At 43.6% G+C, this 22990-nt stretch overlaps 1 protein-coding gene across 5 annotated transcripts in view; it reads right to left on the minus strand.

The window, feature by feature from the left end:
* ehbp1 (EH domain binding protein 1) overlaps window positions 1-22990 on the minus strand; it is a 94623-nt gene that overhangs the window by 15288 nt on the left and 56345 nt on the right. For 4 of the 5 annotated variants that reach the window (XM_041073913.1, XM_029127844.3, XM_029127846.3 and 1 more), the window contains 6 exons: window positions 20010-20154; window positions 16677-16958; window positions 15265-15413; window positions 11538-11676; window positions 11310-11410; window positions 9144-9267 (listed from right to left, as the gene is read on the minus strand). In XM_041073913.1, the coding sequence (XP_040929847.1) occupies window positions 9144-9267; window positions 11310-11410; window positions 11538-11676; window positions 15265-15413; window positions 16677-16958; window positions 20010-20154 (940 nt within the window). The remainder of the gene's footprint in view (window positions 1-9143; window positions 9268-11309; window positions 11411-11537; window positions 11677-15264; window positions 15414-16676; window positions 16959-20009; window positions 20155-22990) is intronic. The other variant, XM_029127847.3, reaches the window with a different exon arrangement.

The following is a 22990-nucleotide window of genomic DNA, read 5'->3' on the forward strand; positions in this document are numbered from 1 at the left end:
GCAAATATTTACATGCATCTAAATATGTTTGCAGAGTCATCATGTGCTTATGTTGCTTTATAATGACACAATGCAAACATCAGTCAACATCTGGAATCTTTAGCTCTGAGAAAGTTGCATGAAGGCAGAGAGAATTAACCTGCTGTTAAAGCCTCTTAATCCACATGTTGTGTGACCGCCTAATATAATTTGAACAAACCTTACAAACCTAAAAGCATTCACCTGCATACACCCAGAATTCGGTGAGAGAGAACTTTGAGGGAAATCAAAAGAACAGACTACAGATATTCACAATATGGACTCCTTCCCATTCCTCCACCTTAACGTCTGCACGCACACACACCTCCTCCCATCATCACCGTCCTCCATTCTCCTCTGTAGCAGTTAAAAGCCTGTGATGACCTGGGTGTGTAGCTTATTAACCTCTCCATCAGTTCTTATCAACCAATGAATAGACCAGTCATCTGCACCTCTGCCTGAATCTGAGGGAGGAAAAACTGAGCTCACGTAAGGAATATAGTTTCACACACATCAGTTGCGGTGAACACACACATTTTAGACTTACGTGGACCAGATGTTACAGAAACTGAGGAAAACTGGACCAGAGGTGTGTGTGCGTGTGTGTGTGTATGTGTGTGTGTGTGTGTGTGTGTCAGCCTCTATGCATGACTGTGTGTGCATGTGTGCGAGGGCCAGAATAAATTAATGGCTGATTTCTCCCCTTGCTTTGATGGCATTAAGAGCCCTCTTCTTCTCAATGTGCCGCATTAAATGCTTTTCTCTTCTTCTCTTTCTCTCTGTCTCTCCCTTCTTTTTTGACAAGCGGGGCCACCCAGCAGAAAGCAACTGATGCAAAACACTGGAGTAATCCCCCCCTCCATCCACCACCCCTCCCGCTATCTTTAGTCTTTGACACAGTAGCCATTATCTGTGGGATTTAGTTAAACCAAACCTTCATGTATTTGTTAGGCCCGGGGTTCGTTTTCTCCCCTGACTGCTCTGCTTGAGTGTGGCCGTGCTGGGGGGAAGTGGGGTGGGGGTTACATCATCGGTCCAGCTACTAGTAAAAAACATTTTGTTTTCATGCTGCAGAAATAAAGTAAAATCTACAATAAAACCAGTAGATTCAGCAAATTCAACAGTTTTCTACAACAGTACATTCAACGAAAAGGGGTAATAAATGTTTTGTTTCAGGCAACAAGTTATCAACTAAAATGATAAAATATGGCATCAACCTAAACCAAACTCTTTATGGAACAAACTGAAGTGTCTCACCAGCTGAAGTGACCATATCTTTAAGTGCCCTTACATTAAACGGAACCTATTAGCAGCGGTGATCATGTGACATGTTGTTCCCAGACGGACTGCTTCTCATCAGTCCTTCCTCACCATCACATGCAGCTGCAGGGGCACAAACAGTGTTGGGCCATCGCTGTTGAAACCTGCGCCTAAGCTGGGGATTGGTGGGATTCAGCCACGGTTCAGTCAGGCAGTTTAGTGGCCCGAGTGTGTGTTTACACACACACCGAGGTGTGAACCATTTGGGGAGCTTAGAGGGGCGGAGGAGCACAAGCGCTAGTGTAAACCTCAGTACCTGTCCATGGTGTTAATTGGGACAGCTCAACACAAACATTGGCATAAACCTGTAGAGATTCTGATCTGGGCCAGGAGTCAAATTTAACATGCTTCAGGGGAATACACATTTACAAAAGGGGTAGGCATCAAATGGCAGCAATGTTTGGCAAAGAATGACTCTGACAAGTAGATGAGGGCACTACAACTAAACCCTGACGGCAGAAAGATACAGACGAGCTAAAACCCTTTTTTAGATTTTGCAACACTGGTATAAACAGTATTACTCGTCATTAGTAATATCATATATGCAGCTTTGAAAGATTCAAGCCCAAACACTTAACACAACACTTATAGGGGATTGTTTACTTATAAATCAACAGGGCAAAAACAGATAGAGGCGCATTTTATTAAAAAAGCTGTTTGTGTCACAGTGAGAGCAGAGTTAACTCACAGAGGACGACCAGCCCTGCTACATACTATCAGACAGCTGCAATCTGTTTAGCATAAGTAGCTCCGCCTGCTCCATTAGCACAGGGGAGGGTGTGTGTGCGTGTGTGTCCCCCTCAGGGTAGATGTTAGAACAAATTTGAGAGGTGTCATATTACACGCCTTGTGACAGGAGGCCGAGGGGAGGTGAATGATAAATTTGCTTAATGAATTAATCTGCAGACCAGTAATGGCTCTGCTAACAACATTAGTCATCCTACTTACATCTGTGTTACGGGTTCCTACTTCGTCCTCCTCATTTCCCTACAATAATTTCATCCTTTTCCTTTTCATCTTTACTCCCCGTCTATCTCTTGCAGAGGTTTGCTCAAGGGCACTGATGTTCAAATCTGCAAAGTTAAAGGAGAATTATGTCTTCTCCTAATGTGTTACATAAATCCCAGGCTTCTTTCACCGTGGACTAGCATAACATTACCGCTGACACCAGCACCTGGCTGTTAATGTCAGTGGCCGTGCCTTGAGCTTTGATTCAATACACAAATGCAAAATTGCTATGTTTAAATAGATATTTAAATGGAAATGCATTGTGAAAGACAGCTGCTGGTATTTGTAGCCTGGAGTGCTCATTACAATGGGAAATGGGTGTGAGTGAGCATGAGGAGGGGGGTGATGACAACAGTAGCATGGCGAGCAGCTGTGTTAGCACGTGAATAGTGTAATTACTGGCCAAACCTCTGTCATTAACCTGCATTGTGGAGTGCCACCTCACCGTTACCATAAGAAAGCCTTGATTAATTGACTGCAAGGTTGAAATTCAATTATAGGGTGCTACTGCAGTTAGTACATAAAAAAATCAACCACATGCAAAACAAACAAACAAACAAACAATGAGTGTAATCCAAACCAGAATTGTAAATATAACTGTAAAATGCTACAAGACAAAAACAAAAGTAATTAGAGGTGAATGAAAAAGCAGTGGCTGTGATTTATTAGGTGTAGGCGTGAGCACATATTTGTAAATGTAGAACTTGTATATTTAGTGTGTTTGTGTGCGTTTGGCAGCTTGCAGCAGGTTTGTTGGACCGGCTGCATGAGGTCTCCGGCAGAGGAAGGTGATGAAAGCGTTGGCAAATGCTCCAATAAAGAGCAGATTACAATAAGTGGCTGTTGTCCACCTCCCAGTGTTTATCAACACCATCCTCACGTTCTCATCAGTTCAACGCTGGCTCGCGAACAAATAAGAACGGGCTGGTGCAAAACTTCAACTAAATCTGAGCAAGCGAGGACAAAAAATGTGACAATAAGAGGAACATGTGAAAGAAAATAATCTCAGACTGAAGGGAAGAGTTACACAATGACAAAAATAAAAGAGCTGGAGGACAATGTGAGGGAACCTACAATTGTTTCTACAAATTTAACTGCACATCTTCAGGCTGTGGCCAGTTATACCTCCATCCCAACAAACGCCCTCCCTCCCGTTGACTCCATCCACCCAGCTCGTTTCATCTGGAGATTACCAGACAATGCCTGGAGGATCCCGTTCCCTAATCTTCCTAAAAATCCCCCTTTCATCCCCACTGTTAAAGAATGTATGAAAGGCTGACACCAACTGGAGAAAACAACAGCGATGGGGGCGGAGAAGCGGTGCACATCTGGGGGTGAAGGGGGTGTGTGCTGGACTCAGGGGAGCGAGGAGGAGGAGGAGGAGGACAGAAAGCGAAGCGGCTGGAGCAGAGCACCGGTCGCTGTGTGGAGACCCTGCAAGTTGACTAATTAAATTGTTTTGCTGTTCAAACATTCAAATGGGCTAAGAGATTAGGGGAACGGGAGCGTACCCGTGTGTGTGTGTGTGTGTTCTGACACAGTTGAACCTCAGTCACACACACATTTTCACACAAACCAAAAAGCTCAAATCCTTTGTTTTGTCCCCTCAAAGGCAAGAAAAGGCAATGGGGTCTTAAAAGAGTGATCCTAGATTTCTTTTCTTTGCCATAGGGAAGAGCAGGGCATCTGCTCCCAAAGTGAATTCAAGATGACCACAAACACCTTATGCTGTGGTCTAATACGAAAACATTCGATTCAATGTGAGCGCTCTTTTCGTATCCCTGACAACAACAAGGAAATGACCAAAGGCCTTGAAGAGGAAAGCATCTTTCCTTGGTGGGGTCTATCTCCGTCGCCATGAGCTTAGCTTACGAATTGGCTGCGATTATGGATAAACAACAGTCACAATCTCTCTGCTCAACAATTCACACAGCGGCAGAGCCTCCAGCTTTGCCTGCACTCGCTTTATAAGTCCACTTTTATTGAAAGATTCAGGGGGAGAGTTGTGTGTGAACTTTAATGTTGCTTGAATCGCTTTTACAAGGAGAAGATTTCTCACACGCAAGAAACTGCAGCTGAGGAGGAAAGAAGTGACGGTGATATGCACCACCTGAAAAGTAAAGTCAGCGTGTAGATTAAAGCTTACACCAAAATCTCTCTCCCTCCAAGTTTTATTCTGTGAACTGGGGAGGGTATTATAGTCTAAACACTTTTTTCTTCTCTCAGTGCTGAAAGATTAGACTGGTTATCCCATTAAAGTTGGTAAAATGCCATTCTTGTGTCTTTAAGATCTCGTAGAGGAGGTCGAGATGAGTCTGGCTGTGCTTACAAGGCGGGCACGGATGTAATCTGTCCAAAGTTACAATAATTAATGTTAAGCTTCTTCAGCAATACGTTTGTAAAAGAACCGGCCCTGATAATATACTTAAAGCTACACATGCTGTTTGTGTGACGAGCCGCGACAAGGCAGAGCTTGATGTACGTGCGTCCCGATGGCACTCACACAGCCCAGCTTAAATCTTTAGTCAAACTATAAGCTGATGCTGCCACAATGCTGGATTAGGAAGACAAGCACGGGCTTCAATCGCTGCTAAGGAAATATCAACAGAGACGCAGTGACAGTGATGCCAGCAGCTCGTCACTATCACAGAATGCATGTTGGGGAAACCTGAGCCTCTAAATTTCAACTTCGACATACAAATAATAACAGTCTACAATAAATGAGTAGAAAATGTCCAGGCTTGAATCTCGAGCCACAGGTTGACACTGAAGCCGTTCATGCTCTCCAACACGAAACATAATGCCAAAGCAGGTTAGAGCTGCCAGCAGCTCGTTCCTGTGTGAACGCATTGACAGTCCGCTCCGTCCTCTCAGATACTGATGGGGATCGGCTCCATATGTAAAGTATATTAAGCTCTCGCCGGATCCCTCCGCGTGCCATTCTTCTCCCGTTGACTTGCAAACACAAAGACAGATTAAAAGAGCGTGCGCCATAAAAATCCTGCGTCAATCTTATCGGCTTCAAGTGCAATTTTTAAACATATGTTAATCTGGAAGAGCTAAAACTCATTCTCTCCTGTCTCTGCTTGTTTATCTCTTATCAAATGCACAGTAGGTGAGGGGCAGCTTTGTGGTGCAGCTAAGTGCTATTATTTGGATAATTGCGTCCATTGTTGCAGGTTATATAGCTATTTGAAATGGGAGGTGTGTGTAAATAGGTGCAGGGGCCAGGTAGGGGGTGGCTGAGATATATTCAAACAGGAGTCAGGGGATTTTCTGCAAAGGCTACATGATGCATTTGAATGCTTTCTCCCACCTTAAGCTGAATTTTCAATAAGGAGCGTTTGATATGTTTTTCTGCCTGACAATGCCTTTAGAAAAACAACAATACCAGGGTCAGAAGCATTACATCCATGGAGCCATAATAAAGATGGATCGTATCTTAATTTAACTAAATTTAAGCACAAATATCAAATGTGAATTAGCAAAACTGTCCAAGTTTAAGCTTTCCAGACTGTGCAGGCTGCTTTGCTTTACACATCGCTTTAGCTCAAATGCAGGAATAGTCTGCTTGTAAAATCAGTGTCCTATAAATACACTGTCCACTGCAGGAGGTGAATGTTCTCCTAATGTTGCACGTGTGAAGGACAGTGCTCCCATTGGTGCAAGAATAACAAGTTCATTAGTCAAGGGGGGCACCGCAGGAATTCAAATTCCCCCCTGGCCGGCGCTGGGCTCCTGATTGGCTAGCTGCGTCTGCATGGTGAGACTCATTAGAGCCCAGCAGTAATTAAGAGTTGTTAGAAAGTGAATTCTCCAACCGCAGATTAGAAAATTAAACTATTTACTGATTACATATTAATAGAAGACAACAATGGCGCTTGCCATAAGCTTGGAAGGCAACCAAGGAATAAATCTGTGTACTTAATTACCATAAACAATGGGGGCATAGAAATGGAGTTTTATGCACACTCCCTCCTGTAATGTGTCTGATATCAGAAGACACTTGACAATTCTTGTTCAATTATCTCTATTATTTAATGTGCTGTGAACTGCCTCTGAGTAAATAAATTAACCACCCCAATTACTTTGGATTCATCTGGGGAGGGATGTGGCGTAATAGAAAATGCTGCAGAAAGCTGCATTGTGCCCAAACCAGGGGAGAGATAGATGGAAGGAGGAGACGAGGTGTGAGAAAAGAGGCAACGAGGAGGAGCGACGGTGAAAGAAAGGAAGGATGAAAAGCAAAAAGCAGACGATTTAAAAGAGGCTGAAGAAAAAGGCAGAAGGTAAAGTATATTATAAACAAGGTATCGGACACGTTACATAAATACTTGCAAGTGCAGACATTAGACATGATCTATAGAAAGAGACAAACAGGACGGAGGAATGACAAAGCAAAGACATGTGATACCATGTCAGGCACACAGAGCTGCTGAGCACAGTGGATTCCCAGGACGAGAGAGATGAGCAATCAGTCATGGGTCAGTCTGTTCACATCACAGCGGTCCTGCAGCACAAACCCAACTCTAGAGATCATATGATCAGTGCACTGCTGTGACTATGCACATCCAGCTCTGAATGCGAGGAGAGCAGATCTGTTCATCAGCAACACTGTATGACCAGCACATTGGTGACAAATTTGTAATTCTATTAAAACAATCCTCAGAATAATGAAACATTAGTCTTATCAGTCGAGGTGTGCCTTAGACTGGAAATCACAGGCACCAGCCAGATTCAGAGGATTAATGGGTGATTTGCTTAGAGCCAATCAGCCTTGTTGGTTCCAAAGAAAAATTATCTATCGTCTGTGACAGCCTAGAGAAATGTGACCTCAGTCTCGCAGGTAATAAAGGTTACTTTAGTGACCACCTGTCACAAGTGCATCTTTCCTGATGCCTCCAGACCTCGGCCTAAAGGTACAATCCATAACCTATTACACAAGTCTTTGGGAAAAGTGCTGCAGAATGTGATATGGAAACAGAACCGCGTTCAGGAAGTGAGTGAGGTGGCCAGCGTCATGTAGCAGTATTACTTTCTGCTCTGCAATGCCACTGAGGCAAAGGTGGACTGATGGGGCCTAACTACCACCTGACACCTACCACAGAAGAGAACAGGAAAGGAGCTGGTTGACTGCACGCTTCACTGCTGGTAAACAGATGTAGGAGTTGCACAGTGACATCATACAACATGCACCACATCATCCACATATGTGAACACACAGTACTACATCTCCCAGCAGTCCGTGTGTTGGGCAGAGTTTCATTCCTTACTGATGTTATAAGGTTATAAAGGGGTGAAAAGAAACCAAGGAGAAATTCTCCTCATGACATCCTTTTATTATGTAGTTCTCACCTTCCCTGTTGTCATCTTTTCTGTGGAATGATATTTTTCAGGAGGGGTCTGCAGGTATAAATATATATTTTTATTTATTTATATAGCTATATAAAGAAAATTCTTTATGGCCCAAGGTGCTTGGAAGTAAATAACCTGGCGTCTTGCTGGCTAGCAGCTGCTTTATCAGTGGGTGAAGAAGAAGAAGGAAAAACAGCCCTTCAGATTGACACAATGGCATGTGCTCCGACAGGGGAAGAGGGCACAGACGCGAGGAGGGAGGCGAAACGGAGGAAAGCCAACACAACAAACAGTGGAGAGATAGTCACGATATCATGACCCAAATGGGATAGAGAAGGTGAGCGCAAATCCCACCGCCCCAATTTCCTTCTCTGAAACCACTCTTCTACCCTGCCTCGTGTTGCTTTCTTAGGATTTTGGGACTAAATCCACCAAAGTTATGCACTGATATATCAAAAAGAGCATGACAGCTGCTTCTAAATCACTACAGCAAATAACGTACATACACTTGCAGGATATGCGCAAACATCAGAATTTTACACTTGCTAGAAGCGTGTTTTTTCAGCAGCATTCTTGGGTGAGGGATGGGAAGGTTTAGTATCACAAATGGGAAGCTATTCTCCAATTTCAGTTAGGGACTTAACGGAGCCAAGGCCCCTCTTTTGGCTTGGTACACTGTCTCATGTCTTAACAAGGCTTTACCCCTGGCCAAATCTTAAATAAAACCTTCCGAATCCAGCTCCGTACGCCAAACCAGATTGCACTTTGCGTGTGCGGGTGTGTGTAAGCGCTTGTGTGGGTCTGTCGTGGATTTGTGAACTGTGTCACTGCTCATGTTGTGTTGCCTTGTGTTTTTTTTTTTTTTTTTTTTAACATTTCTTTGCCTCTCCCTCCTTCTCCCTTTAAGTCACCCAGTCTTTCCTCATACAGCATATCAATGAAGGCCAGATATGTACTAGGGGAAGGAGGGTGCGTGTGTGTAGCTTTGCATGGCTGAGCGCACTGTTCAATAGTGTGGATGCTGGCTGGCTGGGGCCGCGGCTGGCAAACGGCTGCAGCAGAGACTTCGGCTGGGGCTCCGCTATCGCACCCAGTTATCGTTTCCCCCATGAAGGGCTCCCTTATCACCCCAGCCCAGAGAGGTCTCCCTTCTTCTCCCATCCCCGAGACACACTCCCCCTCTCTCTCCCTCCGCACACACCCTTCCCCTCCCTTCACCACCTCCTCCATCACTCCCCCCACTCCCTCCTTTCATATCCACCCAGCGCGCCGTCGCGCAACATTCAACCGAGGGGGGGTGGGGGGCTTCAAAGATTCTCCCTAGTACAAACGCACACATAAACACACACACATAAACTCACTCACAGTACATGTGTGTGTATGTGCGTGCGTATGCTCAATTTGCCAAAACAGTTTTTCCAGTGTAATTGGGCTTGGGGTACCTGTGTCCATGAGATAGCGGAGCCTCTTCTCCACACGAGCTGCTCGGGCGTCTATGTGCCTCTGCTCACTCTCCAGCGCAGACAGCTCCCCAACCACATACTGACTGGTGTCTTTGAACGCCTTCTGTCAACCAGAGAGAGAGAGAGAGGTAAGGAGAGAAAAGGGCGATACAGCATTAAACAGAGGCAGAGGAAAAAGGATGGAGGGATGAAACAGTGAGCGAGAAAAACAGATGAAACAAAGCAAAGAGGGGAAAGAGAACAGGACGAGCGTCAAACAATTTGAAAAATGTTGTACGCTGTGTCAATAAATCCTCTTCAAGTAAAACAAAAGGAAACCCACTATCAGCCCAGTAACAACAGATAATGTATAGCAATAACGAACTGTTGCTGCCTCTCACTACGGTTGAGCTTTGTCACTGATTTCCTCTTTTATCGCTTTAAAACCACTTCATAGCTTCAGTCTTTTTTATTGCTATTTTAAAAGCACAACAAAGCTTTAAAGAAAGTGGATTAGCAAATTGACATTTAGGCCAGCGAACAGTCCACCTGTAAACCTGGCACCTGAATCACACGGCAAGTAGCCCAGCATTCTCAAAGGGCTTTAAACCATTTCTAATTCACCAACTCTCGCTTCAGTGCCTTGCCCAAGGACACTGACTTGTGAGAAATGTTGAGAATCAATTGTGTTTCATTGAGTTGAGGTTATTGTGCATGTGTGAATATTTTGGATCATTTGTTGCTTGAACATTTGTAATAAGGAGTTTCTTGCAGTTTGGCTTTTTAACCCCACTCACCACTTAAAGCAAGCCTTTCTCCAGTTCTCACACACGCAACCACCAGCTTCTTTATAATTATACATACACACTCACCCATCACTCTTTAACCATAAGCACTTAATACACACTCAATTCCTGACCCCTCTTCACCCCTGTTTCCTGGCTGCTTGCTATTCTCCAGACAAACTCCTCTGAGTGAGGAAAATGTTTATTCAAATTCACAACTGAGGATGCATCCGAAAAAATATCTCAATTTTATTGCTGATGCACTCCATTTTTCTTAATGGGAAGGTGAACTAGTGAGCAGGAGAGAGAAAGTTTTTTTCCCATTACACCCAGGCCAGCACTTTTCTCCTGTACTCTTTCCAGCTCGGGGGTGTGCATGTGTGTGGTTATGTGCATGTGTGGTTTATGCAAGTGTGTGTGCGCATTGATTCCCAGCAGCCTCTTCCTCCCCTCCCTCCTCCTTGCGCGCTCTCGCTCTATCACCATATTTTTCCTTGGCAAATCAATTTTACACATGATCAGCCCACTCCCCTTGCCGCGCTCGGCCCAGCCGTAATTAAGAGGAGGGAAATTACCATATATATTATATTAATGCAAACATCATTCAGCAGGTAATTCTTGGCTGATCGGGATAATGGAAAGGTTGAACACCCATTAACCCTGGGGCCCAGGCACTGGGAGGAGGAGGGTGTGAGCGTGCGATGGGTTGGAGGGTGCAGGGTCGAGAGCAGTGGAGGGCTGCGTGGGAAGAGAGATTCACCCCATGGTCTCCTGTGGCACACACTCACTCAAATAATAGCATTCTTACAGACACACTCTTTGTACGCCCAAGTTCAAATACGGGCTGAGAGCACTGTGTAAAACTGTGTAAGCACTTGAAGGACACGCAGGCACACAACGTCTTTGCCAAGATACACACAGAGACCTCTAAATGGCAGAGAAGCTGATATCTACAATTGTTATAATTAAAATGGCAGTGAGTTAGATCAATACCTAGATGTCTGTGTGGAGAAGAGGACAGCGGAGAGAAAGGGGGAGAGGTGGACAAGGTGAAGTGGAAGAGAGGAGCTCACAGATACGCAAGACAAGACAGGAGACAGAAGGACAGCTGACTAGCAGGAACTAGAAAGGTCCAAGCAGGAGCAATTAAGAGATACAACTTCCAACACCACCTCTGTGCCCCAGCCTCTCGCCTTTACTGTACCTTTCCTAGAGCAACCATCACTGCCCATAACACAGTCTCACTAAGCTAAAGCTGAAAGTGCTTACCACCACCAGCCACAATGCAAAGTTCTTACTAAACTTATTATTACAGACTAAAGTCTGATTTTATCTTTATTAGTTGTGTGAGGTAAGGTTGTGTATATACTGTTTGACAAACCTCCTCTTCAAATGGTCTACGAACATCGATCTCTGTGGGCGAACACCTGTCCTCCTCTGCCTTCTTCACATCACCAGGTGTGGACTTCTGTCTCTTCACTTCTGCAGGGACGAAGGGAGAAGTCAGCAGGAAAGCTGCTTTTTCATAGAATATTACTGTTAAAGACAATGGAGTACTGCAGCGTTGGTGTGTGCTGACATCCTGTGTCTCCTTAAACTGGGGCCCTACCAGGTCTGCTTTCCACAAACTGGCTGAAGGACTTCAGCTGTGTTTTCCTGACTGCAGAATCCTTGTTGAACACGACGGGACCGCGCAACTTCTCCGTTGCTCTGCGCAGACGCTCAGCTCGCAGCTCCTCCGTGTTATTCTGTCAGACGGAAAAGTCAACAGTCATTCTGCAACTATGCATCTTAATCATGGTCTGGTACATTTAAAGATGGCTGCAAAAAAGGAAGCTATTTCTGGTTAAAATTGAAACCATCCAAAGCACTAAAAACATGAAACAATTTATAGGAACATATATTTAAACATCAAGAGCGTTTATCTCTAAACAGATGCTGTAAAATTCAACCTAAAAACAAACACACAGACATCAGCCTCCACCAGTCACTCAGATCCACTGTAAAGCATTTATTAGGCAGCATTTCAGGATTTCATAGCTGCTCTGTGATATTTGTGACCAAAAGCACACACGACACTGCTGCACATCTGGATATGTACGCAAACACACCTACTGACAGGCCATGAGATAAATCTGGTCTAAGTTGATATCTTATGGTTTGCTTGTTAGCGTAAATAAAACCCATACACACAAACTGAAGACACACACACACACACACACACACACACACACACACACACACACACACACACACACACACACACACACACACACACACACACACACACACACACACACACACTCTCAGGAGAGAGACAAGAAGAAGGCAATTAACTTGACTTTCAACAAAACCCAGAGCCAGAAAATATATTCAAATTATGCAAAATGCAAAAAAACCCTATTGTTTTCAAAGTGAACACGTGTTAAAAAGCTACACGCTCGCTTCTTCCACTATCAAAAACGGCACGCAGAAACGGTTTATTACCAGGCCCCCAAATATGCCAAGCCGAGTGGAAAAGAAACAGACTCGGGCTGAGATTGACGTTGTGGCAACGTTAATAAGATGGCGAAACGTGTAATAAAGTCGACAATTAGGGCAAACATGTTCCACTGCTTGAGACGGAGGGAGATAGTCAAGCAGGCTGTGTAGAGCGACTAATAGAGACAGTGTGGGGGGAGAACAAGCGGCAGACGCGAGTTGTTAGTTTAGCTTCAGATTATTGACTTTCAAAAACAATACGAGCAATTAGTCTGTTCTCTCTCTGTTTCGTCTATTAGTCTGTCAGCTTCTAGCAGCCACTTAAAACCTCGCGTCAAGGCAAAACGAGGAAATTTTATATACGAGGTGTATGCACACAATGCCCAATTAAACATTTTAAAATGTAAGACCGGAGCTTAAATGTGTAAAGGCGCTGCTGCGTGTGTTTGCTTGTCAAACTAAGGGAAGCACCAAGTCAATCAGGAAAAGCAGAGGGTTAAAGCACCGACGGCAAGAAAGTGAAGAGGAGAAAACACTGGCAAATAAGCAGGATGCTGCTCGTCTAAGGGCCGAGGAGCCTGTTCCAGAGGTTGCTGCTGTAGGTTAGAACACAAACAGTTCCACAGAAATTCATTTCACATGAGAACATTATAGGTGCTACTTGCCCCAGGCTTCGTCAGTCATTAATGGAAAGTTTTAAACTGGGGAGGCTGCAAGCAAAAACCAGGAGAACATGATGTATTTAACGTGATGAGAGTTTGATTTCCATCCATCACCCACTCAGGTAACACCTTCTGCGGAAGAGCCCCTGAAGCATGTGGCGTTATGAATATTTCATATGCCTCATTTAAAAAGTACTAATAATGTTGCAGTCTTTCTCACATCTTCATGAGAAGGTTTTGTTGTTATTATACTTTTAGTATAGTTTCTAGTAAAAACTGCAAGACCCTGCAGTATCTGAGATGAACTATTTCTTTATCAAAAGGGGCAAGTCCCAGGAGAGAGCGATTAGGACCAAACGACTCCCCCAGTGTTTAATGTTGGACTGTGGGCCTGACTTGTTACTCAATACAACCAATAGTGAAACAGCTGCTTCTTAGCGTGATGGAGACCAGAACCTTCAGCGGCCAGTGGCCTCGACACCTAGTTCTTTCCGTCCCTCCACCGCTCCGTCTCTGCAGATATTGGGGAACATGGTCCCCCCTCCCGTCCTACTTGCTCCATCTCTTATCGCTGCCATCGTCGCTGTGGTAAGCTGTGGCAGTGGTGATTCAGTGCTTTTGGGGTGTGTGTGTGTGTGTGTGTGTGTGTGTGTGTGTGTGTGTGTGTGTGTGTGTGTGTATGCAGGGGGTTGCGTGACTAATGTTGCAGTCTGCTGAGCGTCGCATGCCCTTATCGTGCGCCACCGAGGCTGCGCATAAACACAATCACTAATGAGAGGAAGAGTGGGTGTATGTTTGTGATGTTCCTGCAGGTCGTTCCACTCGCCTGAAGGACTTTTGGGATGCCCTCTTGGGACAAGAGACTTTATCCTTGTAAAGGACAGAAGTGGTAAACTTGCAAACAGCAAATTAAAGCCGGAGTTTTTTTAAATTACCCTTTGTCTCATTATAGTAATAACAAAAATATAACACTATAATTATATCAATCCTGATCCTTACTTTTAAAAACTGTGTTTTTCAAGCTTTACATCCACACAGCACCAATATACAGGTAGAGCAGTAAAGCAGTTCAGTGTTGCACAGAAACTAGTTTGCTGAATCTGGATCACAGCGGCTGGATACTAACGATTACCAGAAATGTCAAAAGCTAATCTAAAAACGCTGAAACACAACGACACTTGCATTTCAGTACATTAAAACCTCAATCTTCATGGCACACAGGTACTTTCTGGTGGCACCTCGCTCTTAAGATAAAACTGGAAAACACTGATGGCTGTAAGCTCCCATGGAAGTTCACTGATGGAATCACAATCAAATATTATAAACACACTCGGTTGAAGTGTTCAGCATTGGCTCAGACGTCAACCGACTGGAGCTTTTACTTCTGTAAGGGTCAAGTGGTAACTCACAAACAGTCTCTCTCACTCATTCCTTCTGCTGTAAGGGACTAAGCCTTTTAGGCTTTGAACACGAGTGGGTGTTTATGTGAATTGATGATCAAAGACACCCTGTGTCTCCATAAGCACAGAGGGTTTCTCGTGTACTCACACACACACACACACACACACACACACACACACACACACACACACACACACACACACACACACACACACACACACACACACACACACACACACACCTTATTTCACTTGAGATTCAAAATCAATTAAACAGATGTTAAGACTGGCCGACTCAATATTCACTACAGAAGATATAGTCACAAGCAGCAGCAACAACCTCCACATCACCCCCCCGACACACACACACACACACACACACACACACACACACACACACACACACACACACACACACACACACACACACACACACACACACACAATCTGTGTGAAAAGGTCAACGGTGGCGACTGCCACATGTTATGTTAAGCAATATAATGCCACTGTGAATGGGTCACGGCTTTAGACAGACTCATGAACACAATTAGGATAAACTAGGCTTTTAGATTAAGTGGTCCAACCGACTGATGTGTGCACTGGGACAGTTGACAGCCAGGGTCAATTGGACCTGAATGATTGGACCAAGCCTTTGATAATAAAGAGTAAGGAAGGGAGGGGAGTTCAGCAAAACACAATGATCAAGGTAGATAAAAAGAGTGGCAGAGAGAAAGGATGCTAAAACCAAAACTAAAGATCTGCATTGGGTGATCTGAGGTGCGTAGGAGCGTACCGCTGCCCCCTCTGAAGGGCTGAGTGGGGGGGTGGAGGAGGCAGTGGGTGAGGAGGAGGTGGAGGACGGGGATGAAGGGGAGGTGACTCCTCTGGGGTTGACCTCCACCAGCTTCTTCAGCTTCAGTCCAACGTGTTTACTGTTGCAACCTAGAGAGCAAGAAGGAGGAGCACATTTCATCAATCAGCACAAGTTCAATCAACAATAATACAATGAACACAACTGTAAAGCTCAACTGCTGTAAACCATAAATATGTCACACACACACTCACAAAGTTAAAAAGTCGACATCTTAGTTTGTATTCATGTGTGCGCCAACGAACCCTTGATAAGGGATGAAGTGATATACAGTATACCATAAACGTATGATGTAAGAACGATAGAGATCTGGACAGGCTCGGAGCCTTAAGGCCCGTTTGTACTGAAAACCACAAGACAAGATGGAGGCAAGGACAGAGGGAGCAAGGCACAGTTTTATTTCAGTCCTCACACTCTTTTTTTTACCAGAGAATTTTTACCAGAGAAATAGATTTGACCTAGTCCTGTATCGTTTTAATCGCGCCGTTGCTCCATCTCTGTCCATCAGTTGCCCTGTACGTTATTTTCCAGGAGCTGATAACTGAAGCAGATGAAAGAACAGGAGGAAGACAAATTTATGTGCCAACGCCTCCCGTGACGCACACACGCACAAACTCAGATGCCAAATACAGAACTTAAACACAAAATAATATCTTACAATAATAATAATAATATAAGACCACAAATATACAGTATATGTCCATACACCAAGGACCAGAGGAGATGCAAGCATCAATGACATGCATTTATGGATAATTACAACTAATAGCAAGGGAGGTAATATTTAGAATGACATGTGGTATCAGATACGTCATGGCACAACCACTACTGTTCACTTCTTTCAAGACGGCGTAAAAATGACCACTAACAAAGAACAGAAACCAAAACACAAGCAGTGAGAAACAACAATTTGTGGAGAGATATTCCACTTCAAAGCTGGAGGACGCATTAACTTGTTTTCATGTTTGTTCCTTCTTCTGCCTCACTTTACTCGCACCTATCTCACATCAGCAGGAAATTGAGGAAAAAAATTAATTAAGTACAAAACAAAATAAATTAATTTGTGTATGAAGATTTGAAATGCTTTCCTGAAGATATGAATTTCTTTTTGTCTGGGGAGTCGTTTCAGAGTTTATTAATTACAACTACAAAAAAATGTTTTTTCCAACAACATTGGAGCGTTAAACTCATGAGAAGTCCTCCGGTGTGAAGCGAGGACGCAGGGGTGGACAGCATGCAGTCGGGTACCGTAGGACAGTGGGGATCGTTCAAATGGAAAGGTAAGGGCAGAGATAGAAGCATGCAGCACCACACAGACACAGCAGAGATGTTACCCAGGGAGCTTTGCTCCAGGACCGTGGAGTCGAGGTTAATGGGCTCCAGAGGTCCATGGGAACTGGAAGTGCTTGGAAGAAGGGCCTCTGATGGCAGTGGGTTAGTAACCAGCACAGATGTAGCAGCAGCAGCAGCTCTATCATCATCGACTTCATCCCCATCATCCCCAACATCTCCAAAATGAAGCTTCTCCTGCTCAGTCCTGCTTTGTTCCTCATTCTCACCACTTTCACCATCAACAACATCACCCTCATGATGACCCCTCGATCCATGCAAAACATCTGTAGGTAGAGGAACGTGGACAGAAAGAGGAGAATAAAGAGGAGAGTTCAGAAAGAAAGTGCAGAAATGAAAATGTGGTGTTAATCGAATACTAAACTAAAACCCGGTAAGGAAAGTGTGCAAAGGGAAAAGAAGTTTGGTTGGTATGAGTCAAGAGGATAGTCTTCAGGAAATTCAGGCTGATTAGAAACCAAATTAAAATTCTGTTTCTCTCTGACATGCTCTTTTTCTGCCCAGCCACTGACCTGTTGTATCTGACTGTATCTGCATGAAATGGGAAAATGTCGTCTGAACATGTGACGTGGTTCACGTTCATCTGTGATTTGGCAAATCATTGCATTCTGTTTTATTAACATTTTACATATTGTCCTAACTATTCTGAATTTAGGGTGGGTTTATGAAGACAGGTATAAAATAGCTGCTACCAAACAAAACTGAAACCATGTTTAACTCCCCTCATTCTCTCAATCTGTTGCCAGTGATTCCATTTCAAAATAAAAGTGTCATAAAAACATGAAAGCACATATTCCATTAGGTCTCCTGAGGCGCTGAACAGAAACAACAGCGTCTCCACATTAGAAACAAAAGAAAAACATGTTATAAAAAACATCAAATTGAGACCTGACCACCTCTAGCTGCATGGATAACCCACCATGGATTAAAACAAAACAATCAGTAAAGTGTCTGACACTGCATGCTCCCTCCTTTGCTATTTACTTCTTGGCAAAGAGAGAGGTCAAGAACAAAGAGTGAAGAAGAAAGAACTGAAACAACAGCATTTCCTGTTTTTTTCCTAATTTGGTAGCTGTGATGTGGAGCGCGCTATCAAGTGCTGTTCCTGCGTGGCTGGCTGGGGCCTAATTAATGGGAGACCATAGTGATGGAGTTTGTAAAGTTTCATAGCAGGCAGGCTCATGGAGGGGGCAAGCCAGGCTGCAATAAAGGACCGTGAATGGTGTTGAGAGGAGAGAGAGTGAGCGAGCGAGCGAGCGAGTGAGCGAGGGGCTAGGATTAGCCGTTCTGCTCGGCAGGCCTTGTGTATCACAACCCATAGCATTTCTCTCTCCTCCTCACCTCCTCCTCCCTCGTTCTGTTCTTTCCTCCAACTCTATTTTTAATGAGATCAACAATTAGTCCAATTCAGAAAAGCTGAAAGTGCAAATACATCTAGTGTCCCTATGCTTTACTGTCTTTTTATATAATAAGCCAATGATCGACCAGCGACCTGCTTTTATTTTCTCTTCCTTTCTGTCAAACAGAAAGCATGTTTATACGTTGTTTTATAATGTGAATGTCAATTCTCTTAATTGCATCCCCATTTTCCTCATCAGCATCTTTTTCCTGTGTCTTCTCACCAAAGATGCGTGAAGGGATCCTAAAAAACTCAGAGGACGGAGAAATCGGGGAAATTGATTGAGTTTAAAAACAGGATAATAAGTTGTATTATTTCTTTAATATGTTTATCCATGATTTTAGCATAAATCTTTGGCGCTGTGGTTCCAGCTCAGTCAGACTAGAGTCCTTGTAAATGACCACAAAGGTAATGTCAGTTACTCGTTGTGGGCGTGGCTCAATTGAAGCAGCCTCACCCCAGACCATGTGCCGAGCATGGAGATTTACGGCACTCACTGCCTTCATGTTTCTTCAAGTTGAATGTAAGTTTGTATGTTACTGTACCGTTTGTTATGATGTTGTTTTATTTAACGCTATTTGGTAATATGTAAACACTTTACAAATCATAGTTGAGTTTCTCTTACCTCGCCTACATGCATGTGCTATTTTTAGCTCAGATGCCGTGTGTGTCAGTCAAGCTAGCGATGCTAAGATCGAAGACTTCAACACATTTTCCAATTATTGCACCCTTGGTAAGCGGAGCGAGGTATGTCATTTTGACTCATTGTATCAGTGAACAAAAGTTTTAGAGAACCCGAAATGTTGACATTGGTTGTAATATTTGTTCTTTGGGAAACTAAATATTTTCACGTGCTTATGCAGCAGGGCACATTAGTCATTTTTTGTGTGTATTACCATGCTTTATTCAGAGCTTACGTTCTGTATTTATGTGTAGACATGTGTGTTACTGTGATATATGTGAGTTTATTTGCCCTTTGTTAAATGTGAGTGACCACTGAGCAGCCACTTTGTTCATTTTTAGTTTTCACTGTGCTTGAAGGATGCTCAAGTGTTGCTGGTCAAACTTCTGTGGATGACACCAGCAAGTAAACTCACCGCACCCGTTAGAGACTCTCCTGTGAAGTTATTTTGATACCAAGGGCAGTTACAGTCCTTTCATCCTTTATCATGACCTATTATCATCCTCTATTATAGACTACAACTTCTGAGCAAGCTAGGATTCAGGATGGAGGAATGATCAGTTAAGGTAACTGGTTTCCACCCATAGTATCTCCATCTGACTGAGCCTCATTCCTTCATGCTTTTAAAGTACCAGGACAGTTACACTGTTTAGTTGCTGCCTTTCTGATACCGACCTGTCTACACTGTCACCTTTAATTTGCATGCCCTGCACCCATCCATGTGAACAGAGCGGCCATGTGGGGTGTAATGTGGGAGAATCTACAACAAATGACAAGAGAGGCCTAATAATGGTCATTATGATAATAACTCCAATTTCAAGGAAATGGAAAGCAGTGGGAAACGTGTGGGGCAGAATCCGCTGCTTTTAGAAGTGTTTGTTATTGGAGCATAATTTAGTTGCACAATGTGTTGTGTTGATTAACAATTACCCGGCGAACAAGCCATGGGAGGAGCTGCAGAATGAACTGCAGTTGTGAAAAGGAGGGTGGTGCTTTTTAGACCTGCGGCAGTTGTCAAATGACATTTTGTTTTTCTCCGAGGATTAGGCAGAACCCCTTTAGAGCGCATAATGGAAATGTGTGAATCCTCACATGCGGATGAAGAAAGTGAGCGTATGGTAGAAGCTTGTGTGACACGTACATGTCAGCGCGTGTGTTAATTGTGGGGCCTTTTAATGACCGTGTGAAGGCATGGGCACAGAACGTCTGCTGTCGCTGGCTCGTGTGTGCACTGACCTCCAGCAGGACCAGCCTTGCTGCTTCTCTCTGTGCTGGACGCATCCAGCAGGCTCATGTCAGACATTTTGACTCCGGACCGAGCCTCAGCTATCAGCTGCCTGGCTCGCTCTCTCAGCTGTCTCCGCCGCTCCGCGTCTCGCTCCTGAACACACCACGCACAAAAATATAAGGAACTCAGTATTAGCACAGATACAGGGAAATGACACAGGAGCCAGAGGAAGGGATCAGAAGAGCATCTCTGATCACTCTCATTAATTCATACAAACAAAAAAGCTCAACAGACTCACTCAACAACAAATAGTAACAAACACTAACTTGCTGCATTATTACACAAACAGAAACACACACACCATCTTGGCACTAGACAGATACAGTATTGAGCCGTCACCATCAGAGTAATGGCAGAAATGCCATTTTCAGGCCAATCCAATCTGATCCTACTGATAGTACAGTCCACCAGCCACACATACACACGCTTGATGATGTCAGTTGACAGACACTTAACTGATGACGGACCCAACCAAGCACACACTCAATGCACAGGCAGAAGGTGCATGAGGAATCCAGGCAGAATGTCCACAACTGATAAATTCAAATGTTATTTTTGGAATGTAAGAGACTAAAAAAGAAAGAGAGAAACATAACTCAAAAGAACAGAAAAGAACAAAGAACAAGCATTCAGGCTGTGGATGTTTCTGGAGATTTGGCTGTTGAAGAGTAACAAGTAACAAGTCGATACTGGATGAGACTGATGTGGAAAAAAAGTTCTCAGCGCAGAGTGGACGTGTTCAGCTTCCGTGACAAAACAACACAAACATACTTGTCTTACACAAAACAAGCTAAGCAGCAGCAGCAGCAGCAGCAGCAGCAGCAGCACAGTGAAAAGTTCACCCTGCACCCCCTCCTCTAAATATACAGAAGCACATATGACCCTGGGGAGAGAGAAGCTGCATTTCTCTGTCACCGTTCTCTCTCCCTGTGGTTTCCTGTTAATCAGGCTTCTCCATATTGAGTCAGGGGTTTTAGGGTTGGCCTATTGAAGCCACCCATTATCCATTAACAAAACAAGCAGCACCCACTAATGAGCTACATCTCTCCATTTCCATGTCAATTGTTTGTTTGTAGCCATTGTTGGGGTGGGACAATGGGGCTGTATTGTAAATGACAGCAACCCTAATGCACTTTGTGTGTGAATGTGTGTGTGTGTTAGAGCCCAAGGGGATGCCCATGGGGAGAAGGGAACACACCTTAGAGAGAAACTGATAAAGAGCGGGAACGAGAGGGACAAAGAGATAAAAAACTGAGGAGATGAACCAGAGGAGAGTCGGATGTTCACATTAATGGTCGGGAAAAATGCAAGTCCTGATTAGTTGACCAAGTTAAAAGAAACAGAGCATTTGTCTCGGACAAACTACAGTAGATTAACACTTGTTGACAAAAATTGAAGTGAAAAGAAGCAAATTACATTCTAATCTGTAAATATTTGATGTTTTTGCAAAGAATCACTACATAATGTGTAGTCTGTTTAATGCTTGTGGGTAGTTTAGGCGACGTTTGAAAATTGTGGGTATTTACAAATAAATATACGGAAGTACATGTTTTGTATGGTTATATAAAATAATAAAAATGTGTCTTATATAAAATAATAAAAATTACAAATAAATATTCATATAGACAAAGTATCCAGCATGTTAACATGACCAGAGTGGGTTTCCTCAGCTTATTCATTATTGTATCATTTATTATGTGCTAAGATAAGTAGATTAGAAAAAAAAAGAACTAAAAGAAACACAAAGAAAATAATGATCAACTCCACTGGAAAGATGCTCCTAAATTACATTAGCCGACCAGCGGCCTGCTGGCATTTGGGCCTCATCTGTTTGAGTTTCTAAAAGCTGACCAGCACCAGGGACCGATCTCCAGGTCCAGTGACTGGTGACATGACACTAACATGTCTCCTTATAGTTGCTGTTTCGTGTTGGCAGATTTCTCTCCATCCTCATGTCCATCTGTTCTTTATGCATGATCCTGTGCTTTAATAGATGCAATATGAGAAACAGTAATGTCACTGAAGGCCTTCTGGCTATGGACTGGTTCTGATATACAATCTGGCCTTCACAGATATGAATACAGCTACCATTTTAAGTGTGCCTGTGTACATAAAGCTTGGGCCCCAGCATACTCCAAAAATACCCCACTGCATTGCTGTTGCCAGCCATTTTGGGGACAGGAAATGTGAAATTGACTTTGCCTATCCAGAGGCTAGGATTAACACTATAGAAAAATGCATCAGACTAGTCCCTGGCTCAGTCAGCCACATAGCCACTGATTAGAAAATATGAGATTGTTTTTGGTAGGGAAGGGGAGGAGAGCATGTTTATTGTGTGATAAAGTCTGTTACATGATCTAGAATCCAATCTATTAAAGCTGCTGTAATATGTATCCATGGTAACAGTTTCTCCAAGCAACAAGATTCAGCGAAAGCAAATAAAAGCGCAAAAAGTTTAGTGCGCAAATTAATACATGAACCATCCAATGAGCTGGGAGTGACATTAAAACAGAAGAAGAGAGCAGAAACCTGACATCAAAGAACAATGTTTATCAGATGAGTGACGTAATGTCATATGGACTTTGTGTAATTCATGATTGCATCAATATTTTTGATAGATATGACGCGTAGCAGAAATACACAACAACTAGATTTAAAAACAACAAGGCTGTAACTTTGGGAAAAAGCAGGACAGACATCCTGACCTGCCACATCGTCACATGATCAAAGGCAGCAAAAAAAGAAGCAAAATCAAAAGGAGAGAAAGAACATCAGCTGGTGGTCAGTGGGCAACACAGACACAAGAATGGAGACTCAGCATGAGAAGAAACCTCCCTTTTTTAGACAGCGACAGCAAGAACAAACGTGTACTGTGTCTTCCATTTATCGCTGGGAACCTCCAGGATAAGAGGGGCTAAACGCTTGAGTG

Source organism: Betta splendens, chromosome 15 (assembly GCF_900634795.4).
Source record: "Betta splendens chromosome 15, fBetSpl5.4, whole genome shotgun sequence".
Lineage (NCBI taxonomy): Eukaryota > Metazoa > Chordata > Actinopteri > Anabantiformes > Osphronemidae > Betta > Betta splendens.